At 41.4% G+C, this 13,217-nt stretch overlaps 1 protein-coding gene across 1 annotated transcript; it reads left to right on the top strand.

Annotated features, from left to right (window-relative positions):
• The first annotated feature begins 9,043 nt into the window (after positions 1-9,043).
• Positions 9,044-12,804, top strand: rtn4rl2a (reticulon 4 receptor-like 2 a). Its single transcript, XM_067584173.1, is given in 5 exon segments — positions 9,044-9,281; positions 9,284-9,391; positions 10,005-10,231; positions 10,379-10,612; positions 10,804-12,804. Coding segments are annotated over 5 exon segments (1,578 nt in total). The 5' UTR covers positions 9,044-9,133; the 3' UTR covers positions 11,665-12,804.
• The last annotated feature ends 413 nt before the right edge of the window (positions 12,805-13,217 follow it).

Below are 13,217 nucleotides of genomic sequence, written 5' to 3'. Positions count from 1 at the left end.
ATTGACCAAGGCTTCTTCCATCTCCTTTTCTTTGTGGCTTTTCTCTCATGAGTTTTTCTTACTTTCTCTTGGAGTTTGAAGTTGGTGATGCTGCATAGGATCAGTTAGGTGGGATATGTAGGCCCTTTAGGGCTTTCTAAAATATAATATTTTATATTCCTAAATACTGTTTTAATGTCTGTACTGGTTACCTTTGTTTTGTTTTTAGGTGCAAAGCATTTCACGGATCCATGATACACACTCATTCATTACGTAATTCATTCTGCTCCGAAGCAACTGCTAGAAGGCTACATATTACACCAGGTTCATTTGCTTTTCTCCTCGCTTCAATACTACTTTAATTGTGTGCTTTTATTCTTAATGAGCTGTCAGTGAATAATTGATTTGGAAATATTATCACACAATGGTGTAGGAATTTGTGCACTAAAATAGCTTTATGATTTTGAGGGGGGAATTATGAATTATTATTGCGCACAACTCAAATATGAAATTATTTGTGCGTCATAACTCATATTAGAGTATGCACCCTACAAAAGTCATTTTAAGAAGCCAGTTTAATTAAACGTAGTTGAAAGAGAGAGTGTGAAAAAGTCCAGGAACAGGAGAGGGAACATTTAAACCAAAGAAGAGAAACTAGACCTTACACCTGGAATGAAGTGTTAAATAGAAAATGTATATGCAGATGTAGACACTAATGAAATAATGCACACACAGGTGAAACAAACACAGATAATATTTGGACGGGAGGATGACATGAAGTAAGGTGGTGTGAGAAAAGTAAGAAGAGAAGTTGATCTACTATTTACAGTGTCCTTTGGCGGTACTACAGTATAATCATGCCAATAAAGCCTCAGTGAGCTGAGCTAAACTGACCTGAGAGATGAAGCCAAAGCTGATATGAAGCACATCAAACACTGCTTCAGATCAGAAGAAAGGAAATCAACAGTCACAACCTGAAAAAGACAAGAAATACTAAAAGTAGACAAAACTGCTATTTGACCCGACATAGAAAATATGACCTGGGTGATTACTTGTGATCAAACACAGTGTTAGTGATCACCAACTCGCTGTAGATAAAGCACCATTTACTGTAATAACGCAAGGCCACCAAGAGGGGAGTGTATGTGGTCACTGCATGAGAAGGAAAAGCACTATTTCTGTTTGTGAAAAATATTACTGCAGGAATTGTTCCAAGATGAAATAATGACATTGGCATTTCCTCTCTGAGACTAAAACAGTGAAGGACCAGCTGCTGTGTGTTGCTGCAAAATACACTGTCCTTGGACAAAGCTAGAGTTTCTGTGTAACTGGGCCTGACTTAAACATGTTGTTCATATTGTGCTATTTGAAGTTTATTAATATAGTAACACTGTACTGAAAAGTCCCTAATATTGTCTATTTTAAAAATAAATATGCATAATGTAGGAAAAAAATAACATAAATATTACAAGGTAAACTGAACATCTATGAAAAATATGGAAACCATTTACTCAGTAACAAAGTTATGGTGATAATGGTTCATGTTTAAATAAAAATATAATTGTATTCCTTGCAACAGGGTAAAAAAGTCTGCTTTACTCATTTATTTATTGGTATTTTATTGATGTGGGTATATTTGTTTCTCTAGATGTTCATGTCAAAATGCTTGACTTTCTTGACTTTTGAATTTATACTGCATTAGTAACAGGAGTAAAACAATAAGGTAATGGGAGGGAGGTGGTGTGCCACATTTTGCCATTTCATGCAAGAAGAACCACTCATACGAACAGATTTGTTCTTAAGTGGCACATACAAGTGATTTAAGAGACTTTGTCCTACTACTATTAACACTGCTAATATGTTTGCTGATTTTTGGCAGCAAGACTTGAAGCCGCAAAGTGTTAAAGTCTTCGTTTTACTCTTTGGTAAGAGTGTTTTAGTGAATGGATCTTACCAACAAACAAACAGAACAGGTCGGCCTGTACTTGTTTCTAATGATCAAATTTCATGAACATGCACCTACTTATGAACAGGTGACATTCATCAGGCTGAAATGAGTGATTTATGATTTTTATGAGTGTGTCCAGTTAAGAGAGTTTGGTGAATCTGACACATTGCTATGCTTCCTTGCATGTTACTGCCAGATATCAACATAAAATTTTGTTTTTAATATTCTGTTGTGGTATTTTCACTTGTTTTATAGTGAGATTTGAGATAAAAACAGACAACATGGGCATAGAGGGATAGACATGTATTACGTGCAACTTAGACTTCGTTTGACTGGAATTGAAACAGAGACACTGTGGTAATATGGTATGCATCTTAACTGTTACTTGCTCGATTGAATCCCTGACAATTACTTCCCTTTTATGACCCAAAACATATTTTCCCATGGTTTCCGGTTATCTGTGGTAAATTGCACACTTCATAAAGTGTGTGTGTGATAGATAGATGAAAAAGAGAGGGGAAAGAGAGAGAGAAAGTGGGTGGGGAAAATGCTTTCATGCTTTTGGTTTTTGGTAATTGCTAGAGGAAGCAGTGAGTGGATACCATGCAGATTAGCTGTGAAGAGAAATGGAGCGAGCCAGTGAGGGAGAGAGTGAGTTAGGGAGGGATGTGAGGAGGAGGAAGGAGAGTGGACAATATTGATCTGAACACATGCAAGCATGTTTTGCTGAGCGTTATACAATTGTTCTGCTGGAGAGAAAAGAGGAGGAGAGGAAGTTCCACTGACCAAAGAAAGCAGAGTGAGTTCAGCCAGTTTCTTGTTGAAGGGCCTTCACAGAAGAAAGTATCATTTGATCAGTGTTCAAGGTTGTCAAAACTGAACTGAGATACTTTGCAGTGACTTTTTCCTCTAAGTCACTTTACTCACTCTATGTCTCCCAGTACTAAGGATGATATTTCTCACACATACACACAAACTGGGATTGAGACCGGCACTTATCAGGTCCATGACAGTGACTCTGGTAACAATATATAAGCAGTAATCCTTTTGCTCTGTAAGTCTGAGCACGTGATCATAAAACTGTCTGTAATCTATATACAAATATATCATCTTACCTCCAGTGTGAATCCAAGAACTGGCCAAGTATACTACTTGTAATCTCAAGAATAGACAGCAAGGTTGAATTACTTAACGGGCAATGGAAACTGCCCTAGGGCCTCAGACCCTCAGGGGGTCCGTAGGGTCAAGGCTCACAATGTGGCAATTAATTTGAGGTTATTGAAAATGGTGATACTGGACTCCTTTACTGTACTCTAGCCTATGTTCCACTAAATCACAAGACTGAAATGACAGGCGCCCGAAAATGTACCTTGTGGGGTGTTTGATCACTAGTAGCGTTATAGAGCAGTGTTTTTATGAGTGGGTCCCTGTTTTGCATGAATTATACACAAGAACGCACTTGCACATGTGTGATGTGACAGAATAGCATTAAATGCTCTCAGTTTAATGCTATTCTGCAGATCAACAGTTAATGGCAGTAATATGCAAAGAAGCTCAGCAATGTGCCAACAAAGGCAAGGAGGACTTGTCAGACAAAATTTTTTTTGAGGAAGGAAATGCATTTTACATGTTCATTCGACCTCAAGGATACACACGTTTCAGTGACAAATGAATGTAAACAAACAAAGGCAGGGAAGAAGAAGACTACAAGCTACTAAACATGGATGTGAACAATTTAAAAGAACTTTTGTTTGTTTACGAGAAAATGTCACAGGGCACCTTCAAAGTGTCTCCTGCATTTTTACCTTATCTTGAAGCCCTGTCTCATAGATTGGCCATGTGTCAAAATTTTAATACCTTTGTTATTGTAGGCGATATTATGCATACAGTACATGGTGCATATTCTTCAATAAATATTACCACAAACTAACTGATGTGCAGCAAACATGTAACCCAGTAGCATTCATATCATGAAGCTGCCATGTGGAGTCTGCTCACCTCATGATGGGTACTTAGAAGGGTAATCCAATGTTGTTTATTTTTCTTCCATAAAATTGGGAGACTTTTGAGAAACAGATTTCAAAAAATGGATAAAATCAGTGAGACATCATGATTTTTTGTCCCTCGTATGGGTCAAGCCTCAATAACACTGTATCCCGCATTTCCCATTATGCAACTCAGTAGAATTGTGTATCATTTCCTCAGACTTAAGACAATATACAACTGTTTTCTCAGGCTGAGTAGTACTCCTCATAATGAATAAACTGAGCTTACCGTATAAAATTCATGTAGTGTTCCTTTAAAGAAAACAGAGTACATACACATTGCATGATGCAATGACATTAATACTATATAGCTTTGTACAGTGCTTTGAAGAAAGTCTTATGAAACACCAAATATACAAAATATACTTAATACCAAAACATATCATCACATGGCTGTTTTAATGTAACTGGGACACCAGGCACCAGAGAATCAGCCTAAGTAAAAGTAGTCACTGTAGTCTTGTACAGTCTTTGACAAAATGCCATATAAATATCAAGTCTAATCCATAAGCATTAAGTGTTGTTTTAAATTTTTAAGTGTAACACAAAACATCAAATTATATATATGTATTTCATTAGCAAGTTTTTATCTTTAAATGGTTTTGAACTCGTATTTTACAGAATATTTAAGCACAACTTTAGAAAATGATGACAAATAAACCAATGACTTTACCTAAAATGGTTTTCTGGCATTTTCTGAAACTTAGCTGCCTTATAAGAAGAAGAAATTGATTATATGATTATATGTCTCCAGTAGCCATTGTGCTGCAGACTGTGTGCCTGTGTGTGGAGAGAAAGCAGCGGTATATGGTTAAGCGGAAGTGGTGACGCCAAGGGACAGAACAAATGACAGACACTGGCAAAAAAGGGAGGGAGCATTGGAGAGAAACAAAGAGAAAAGTGATGTAGGAGAGAGGACGTGAGCAAGATGTGGATGAATAGCACGAGTGTCTTTGTCAGTGACTACTGGGCAGACGCTGAAAGATTCTGCCTCTGTGGATGAGTGTGTGAGATACAGACAGAATATGCCAGTGAGCAATGTGTTAGTTTCCTACAACACATGACATATGTCACCTTTCAAAAGTACATGTCTTGGTTTGCTTTGTCTCACTGCTCATGTGCGTGACACTACGCTGTCTTGTGCTGCATGATTCTGTGTCTTCAAGTGTCTGTGTCTACATCAGTCTTTTCTTTCAAAAACATCACACTGTTTGATGTAACCATCAGGGGACATGTGAGCACATCATGTCTTTCTTGTACCTCTTCATTAATGTGGCTCTATAAGAGTGTAAGTGTACAAATTGTACATGTAAACACAGTCTTCTGACTGAGTTCACTAATGAGAGGAACCATGTGAAAGTCATCATCTGTTATCAGGTGCCCTTATTGATTCAATACCACTCAGGGTGATTATAAAGAGAAGCAAATGAGTAAGAGAAGTGTTTTTTTTTTCTTTTCTTTGAGTCAAGTGAGATGTGAATGTGAATATGGGCTGCAGTTCAATAACAGGAGGATATTACCTATATTTAATATCTTCATTACAAATCTGAAAACACAGGGATGTGTGGCATTACCTTGGCAACAGATACACCTCTCCAACAGTAAACCGTCACCCCTTTCAAAGGACATTCATCCACGTTGACGTCACGCTGTACAGACTTGCACAGCCAAACCTGCTGCAATGAATACCGGAGGCTAATTTGGATCGGCTGATTGAAACTGCAATCAGTTTATCTCAGTGTGTCTTGCACCACAGAGAGCAAGATAACAACACACTGTGCTCATAGGTGCAGTGACGCACTCCTCAGATCAAAGCGGAGCAGAGATTGAGCAAATGACACAAGGTATAGAAGGATGCAGACAGAGGGACAGAGAATGACAAACAGAGTTGTACAGAGGGCTGATGTGCTGGACTGGGTGCGGGACGGGGATGCCTTGGTTTGTATCTGTGTGGGGATTACACAAACACGACGAAGCGATCATCACTCTCATTGAGAAGATGGTGCCTACACACAGTACCGCAAACCTGCTGTGTGGGTGACTGGCACAACGCTGATTGACTGACACTCCGTGGTGGCATTTCGACAAAGTTGTGCCTCAGCAGGCAGGAATGCAAACACACGTGTACACGCAATCACTGACACACACATGCACACACACACTTGCACAGCAGGTACTGTGGATGCGTGTGTGTAAAAGGGAAGCCTGTGTGCTGTTGGTCACGGATGGCCAGTGGGAACTACAGCTTGTTCACAAGTCCAGATAAGGAAAAAGCAGGAGGTGTGAGGGGACAACAACACACCGTGTAATGGGGCCCCTCAATTACTCATTTGTTTATCAATGCCTGTGGCTCAGTTGGCTGCGTGCAGAATGGAGCTCGTGAACACAAATTGGATGTGTGTGGGCTGTACTGTATGCACGTTGATGTGTGTGCATGTGCTGCCTTGTATACGGCCTTACATGTGACTATTTCTTCCCTCATATTCTCATTTGTTAAGCTGCTTTAGTGTTTCTATGAACAGGTTCGCTTCTGTTGTCTCCCTCCTCACTAATATCATGTCTGAGCAGAAATCTACATTCATTTTCAATGTCAGACAAAAAAAAGCTGAAATTATTGTCTAAGGTCAACTCTGAACCACTCCATTATTGCTTGCATGGCTGAGGGGCAAATACTCTAAAAGCTATGCGATAAAAGTTCAAGGTTATTTATTCACACAGCTCCTTTGTAACACTTCCTGTAGCTCTATGTCTTGGATTGACAGAAACTAGTCTACTCGAAAAAATGATTTAAAACGGATGTAATTTTGAAAACCTTCAACAGACTCTGGGACTAAATAATTTAAAGTGTATTTTATTATTTTCAGTTGTATTCAGTGTTCTGTACTGTTGTGGTACATCAGGATTTGTTGGTCCTTTACATTGCTAGGCTTTAAAGGAAAGGTTCACATTTTTTCAGGCCTGTTCTAGAACAATAGTCAGGTGCCCAAATGAACAATGACACGTTTTTAAGAGACGCCTTCATAATGTGCTTACAATGTAAATGATGGGGAACAAAATCCACAGTGCTGCTTCTGTGCAAAATGTATTCAAAAAATCTAAATATTGCATAAAAAATCTTAACACTTGCATGAGGTGGAAAAAAATATGTATCAATAAAAGAAAAATGCAACAAAATGCAATTGAAACAGATTTAGTGAATAAATGATGAAGTACAGGAAGCATGTGACTTAAATGTGTCTAAGCTCTCTTCTTTGCCTCTGGGCAGCATTCAATACATGCATGTAAAACTGACAAGGCTGTAATCAAAATACTTCTAAAGGCAAGAAGCTGTGATGTTAGCTATTCTCTCCATTTCCGCCGTCCATCATGCTCTCTCATCATTTGTATCACGTCTTCCATCGCTTAAGCTTTGACTGTCGCTCTATTAATTACGTCATCGTGTTGTGAGATCTTCCTCTTTTTGTGGTTTACTGCACTAAATCGGAGAATCTGCGCCATCAACTCTTTACTTTGATGCACTCAACCATTAATATTCGCAAAACAGTAATGGATCGAAACGTACGTTAATTCATATTTTCTTTTGTCGATTTTCTAAGAGTTTGGTGAAAATTTGCGCTACATTTTGATGGAAACCAGACTACTGTCCATTTAGACACAAACAAGTAATTTCTTACTAAAAAGACTGTAACTATGGAAGATATCCACTTTATTTGACTAATTCAGACAGCTGAAGCCTCATATAAGCTTTAGACAAACTTTTAAATACATTTTTGCTCAAAACAAGGACAGTAGTTTTTGTCCCCCATCACTTACATTGTGAGTGTATTTGGAGGGAATCTTCTAATGGCCAGTATGAACTGGAGGGATGATTAAAGTGAGCAAAACCTGGTTCAACAAACATATGTGCATGTGAATACTGTTTTAAAAGAGACTTGAATAAATTTGAACCTTTCCTTTAATCTTTGGCTTCAGCATCTTGTGATGTTTCAAAATTGTCATAAAATCATGTAGAAATACTGACTACTGGTCTTCCCTCCTATGTATGTTTTTTCCACATGGACACTGCATAATATAACAAGATATTTATAGATGTCCTGCATTTATAGATGGATTGCATTACAATGTACAGGAGTTTCTCTTCTCAGTAAAGAAAAAAGTAGTTAACTACATTTTAAAATTTGATTTGACTGAAAAAAGAAAAGGCCACAGTTTTATTTATCACACTGTATCATTGTCAGAGTCAATGCTATCTTGTTATTTTACAGCTGGTCGCCAACCACAAGCAGTGACAGCTTGAGGCACAGACACACAGCAAAACAGACTTGTATGCATTTAAGGCATCTGTTGTGTTCTGCTTTCTAGCTACTCTAATAGCCCCCCCCACCCCATTAATAAACCTAATTAACAATATTTGAACTTGTGCAATAAAAACAGAGAAATAAACGAGAAGAACTGAGAGGAATTACATTTCACCAGTACCATTTACTTCAACAGATAAAGTGATTCAAGTGTTCTTAAATAGTACAAAAAGCACATTTCTATCTGACCACTCTCGTCTTGTTTGGCCAATTTATGCCAATTCATATCTCCATCATCAAAAATAATTATGTCAGGAGCTAAAATTAATGTACAAACAGCATGACTGGAGCATGTCGTAGTTAACCTCCACAACAAATACTACTCAACCACAGTTGTTTTGAGTGACTCTCTTCTGGCACCGAATTTTCTCTTGTGACTGAATCATAATTCGGGGGCATCCTCCTTTCCTAAGACAGAACCAACTGAGTCTTTTCTGTATCTTTCTGTCTGGCTGCAGCGCGCCGGAAACAGACCATAACAGTCTCTGAGAGAGCCAGCCAGGAAACGAGATGCGCGCTCTTCTCCTACCCGTCCTCCGCTCCTCCACAAAGCCCAGTCATCATTACCGGGCACCGTGCCTTGGCTCCCCCCCCCCCCCCCCCCCCCCCCCCTCCCTTCACCGTTTTTACTTGCACTCTCTCACCCTCCCTCCTCTTGTTCCTATGTGCGTCGAGAAAGTCTCCTCCTCTCACAGACTGTGAGCGCACGTCTCCAACAAGCCTTTACGCGCGTACAAGCTCTCCAAGAGAATCCCCTACGGTCGGCCCCTCCCCTTTCCGTTTCTTGCCGCCCTCACTCATTCATGACCCCGATTGGTGACGTAGGAGAATCCACGGTGCCCACTGCCGTAGGCAATAACGGGATGCTTGAGTATATATGGGACACTGGTAGCCATCAACCGGCACACTCTCAGTCGCTCCGACTCGGGAACCAGGGCATCAGCGGAGATAGCTGGCTTTACTTCGCCCTCTTAGGCTAACTCGCTTTAGGCTTTGGTTCAGGATGGAAACCCCTTCGATTTCTCGGAGCCGACGATGCTCCATCGTGCGCAACTGCAAAAGTAAGTTTCTCTCTGTCTTCTTTGGTTTTGGATAGCCCATGGACACTACAGACGCTAATGTTGATTTTCATTTGAATTTGTGCATCACCGTCTAAATTTTTAATCTAAGAACTCTTAAAGTATTTTGATATATCAATATAACGTTGAAAATGGATCGATGGGTGGATGATAGAATCGCAATGAGACTGAGGAGTTCTGTCAGACTATTTTCTTGTTGTATGATTTATAATAGTCAGATTTCATGTGCATGATGTGAAACGGAACATCATAAGAACTTTTTGATAAATCTAAAAAGTAGCTGCTGTGTTTTGATTCTGTGATCATGCTGTGCGTAATGCTCAGTGCAGTTGCAGTGATGAGGCGTAAACTTCACTTATTGTAGAGGCATAAGGCTATAAAGTGTTCATCCTGTTATTCTAAAATCCTGCAGATATAATTCCACCCAAAATAAAAGTGTATAAATGCAATAACACGAAAGTAAAAATCATTTTTTTTTGCATGAAATACAAAAAGAGCGCAGCCTTTCATCCATTTGGACTCAGTATGTTGCATTGATGTAATGGCTGATTCAGCAGCAAGGACATCTCGCTCACCTTTATCTGCTCTCCTCCAGGCGGTCTCTCCCTCTGGCTGGTGGTGTGGCTGGTCCTCGGTAAGCCAAGTCCGGCATCGGCGTGCCCTCACCTGTGTGTGTGCTACCCGAATCCTGTGACTGTGAGCTGCCAGGCGCAGAACTTCACCGCCGTCCCTGTCGGAGTGCCCTATGAGTCGCAGCGCGTGTTCCTCCAGAACAACCGGATCATGGAGCTTAGAGTTGGCTCTTTTGGCTTCGGGACTCAGGTAAGAACAAGTGGAAATATGTGAAAATGTTTCTCAAATCCTTATATACAGAGAAAAGTTCTACTGCATGCGTAGCAATGATTTAAAAAGTTTCTCACATTTTATGGCAAAGTAATAATAGTTAAATTCATGTGTTTTTTGTATCAGGTTCTGTGGCTGTTCTCCAACAACATCACGTGGATTGAGGCAGGGGCCTTCAGTGAGCTGAGGGACTTGGAGGAGTTGGACCTGGGGGACAACCCTAACCTCCACAGGCTGGAGGGGGGAGCCTTCCGCGGCCTAGAGAAGCTCCAGAGCCTTCACATGCACCGCTGCCGGCTCACTGCCCTGCCCCATGACATCTTCCACAAGCTTTACAGCCTGCAGTTCCTCTACCTACAGGTAGGGGCGCTAGAGATACATACAAATGCATGCAGATGACTGATCTAATCAGATACAAGAGAGAACACACACACATGCACCCACCCACACATCTATATCACAAAATGTCTCGTCCAGTTACAAATACTACCAGAGCCAGATTACATATTCCACTCATGTTAAACCCTTTCTTGTTTTGTTTTCTTCTTTAGGAAAACAATCTCCACTTCCTGCAGGATGACATCTTTTCTGACCTCATCAACCTGAGCCAGCTTTTCTTGCATGGCAACCGTATCCGCACCCTCTCAGAGAATGTGTTCCGTGGCCTGGTCAACCTCGACCGCCTGCTTCTCCACGACAACCGCATCAGACAGGTGAACCGTCGCGCCTTTCGCGACCTTGGCCGTCTGACCATGCTCTTCCTCTTCAACAACTCTCTGGCTGAGCTGCCCAGCCAGACCCTGCGGGACACCCAAGGCATCGAGTTCCTCCGCCTGAACGCCAACCCCTGGTCCTGCGGCTGTGAGTCCCGCGCTCTGTGGGAGTGGTTCCGTGAGGCCCGCGTCTCTTCATCTGAGGTGATCTGCGCTTCCCCTTCCACCCGCCGCGGCCAGGACCTTCGCTTCCTTCGTGAGATGGACTTCGCTCTCTGCCCCCTGCCCGACCCAGGCTCCATCGGCGGCTCCACCACCACCACCTTCAGCACCAAAACCCGCTGGTGGTTTCACAAGAACAAGCCCCAGTCATCCACAAAAGGCATCTTTGAGAAATCCTCAGAGACCATCAAGGCCGGTTTGTACGGGAAAGGCCCATCCTCAACCACATCAGTAGTCAAGTACGAGCTGGGGGAGGAAGAGCTGGCACTGCCCAAACTTGACCCAGAAGAGTACTGGGCAAACTACGGCAACGAGGACTCAGGTGTCACCCTACGATGCTTCGAGCTTGAATGCCCGCCTGAGTTCGACCTGCCTCCATCTTCCTCCTCTCCCTCATCCTCCTTGCCCTCTTTCCTCTCTCTACTGGCCCTCTCTGTATTCACCCTCTTCCTCAACTTCCACCTCCTATTCGGCTGAATCTGACTCTTAGTACCACACCCCTTCCCTTCCAGCCTGTTTTAAAGGCTGCAAGGATCTCTGTTAGACTCTCTAAACCCCCTTTGCCCACTTTGCTGTAAGCCAATCCTCAAGGCACAGCGAGGGAGATAGGGGGATGGTTAGATTCTTAATCTACCACCTACAGGGCTTAACACTTTTCAGGGCTGCTAAGAGTTATTCAGCTAAGGTCATATAATATCTACAATACTCTACAGGTATGGCTTTCTGTGTCACACCTGTATGATGTCATTATTCCCTGCAATCAGGGCTATGAGGGCTGAGTCCATCACTAATATCAGTGCAATTTGATAGCAGTTGTGAATGATGTTGTTAATTTTGTGACCTCAACTTAGTTAAAACTACTTGTGCTATTAGTGCATCCAGTTAACTGGCTGCTACAAATACAACAATTACTGTTAGAATCAGTGCACAGTAATGACTATACTGTAACCACTTAAAGTGTCATGTAAATAGGTATGTATCTTGTAAGTGTTTAAACTGATATCGATATCTGTGGTACAGCACAATCACTTTCATCTTGATCCAGGAAAACTGTGAAGGCTAGTGCTTCTACAGGACAGAGCACAATGCACAGCGAGGAGAGTTTAGCATAACCAATGGCAATCAGAGAGAGAAGAAAATATACTGTGAAGCTGGGAGAGCGGAAAAAGACAGAGAAAGGGATGCATGACGGAGAAGGAAGGGTGACAAAGAAAAAAAAACAAGGGGAGGGGAGTTAAAGAAACAGGTTTAGAAAGAGGAAGAGAAAAAAGAGGGAAGTGAGGGGGATGACAATGTTCATGCAGCAATAAGAAAAGAAGCAGCGAGAATACAGCAAGACTATGAAGGACAGTGCTGGCCGTAGAAGCAGCAACTTGCAGGAGAAAAGTAATAACCCACTCATTTGTAGTCATTTGTTCATTCATTTCTTTTACAACTGATAGCATCCACCATTTTCTGTAAATATGGTGTCGTTTGCGACAACCACAGGGGACGAATGCTTCCTGTCAGGAAGCCAGAGATTTGATTGTTGGATGTCTTTCTGTGACATATTGATATAATGTGTAAAGATTGTCAACTGGATGCAGATGAAGATCTTGATAAAAACCTAACACTGAATATTTCCTGAATCATGCTGTCATGCTTTTCTTTGGGGGCAATATTTGCAGAATATATTTTCAAAAAATTGATCCAAGGTGCTCTACATGGTCGTTTTGTTTTCCAAAGAGTTGACTGCAAAGAGCAAATCTGGGACAAAACAACTAAAAACAAAAACAGAATTCTGCCAAAAAGTAGCAGATTGCCACCGTGTGACTAAAGCGTGACTAAATCTGACTAAAGCGGACTGAGTGGATCGACCACATGGACATGATGTCACAGATATATGCCAGTCAGAGTGGCTCTGGCTGTGATGGACATCTGTCTGTCTGTGTGTGGATAAGTGAGGATGAATGGATTCACAAGCTGGCAACGCCGCGAAAGGCAAATACGCCAGCAGGTTTGTCACTCCACTGATTCATCGGTGGGTGATG

The sequence above is a fragment of the Thunnus thynnus genome, chromosome 3 (assembly GCF_963924715.1).
Source record: "Thunnus thynnus chromosome 3, fThuThy2.1, whole genome shotgun sequence".
Lineage (NCBI taxonomy): Eukaryota > Metazoa > Chordata > Actinopteri > Scombriformes > Scombridae > Thunnus > Thunnus thynnus.
Note: the sequence above shows the minus strand (reverse complement) of the source record. Positions and strands in the feature narration are given on the sequence as shown.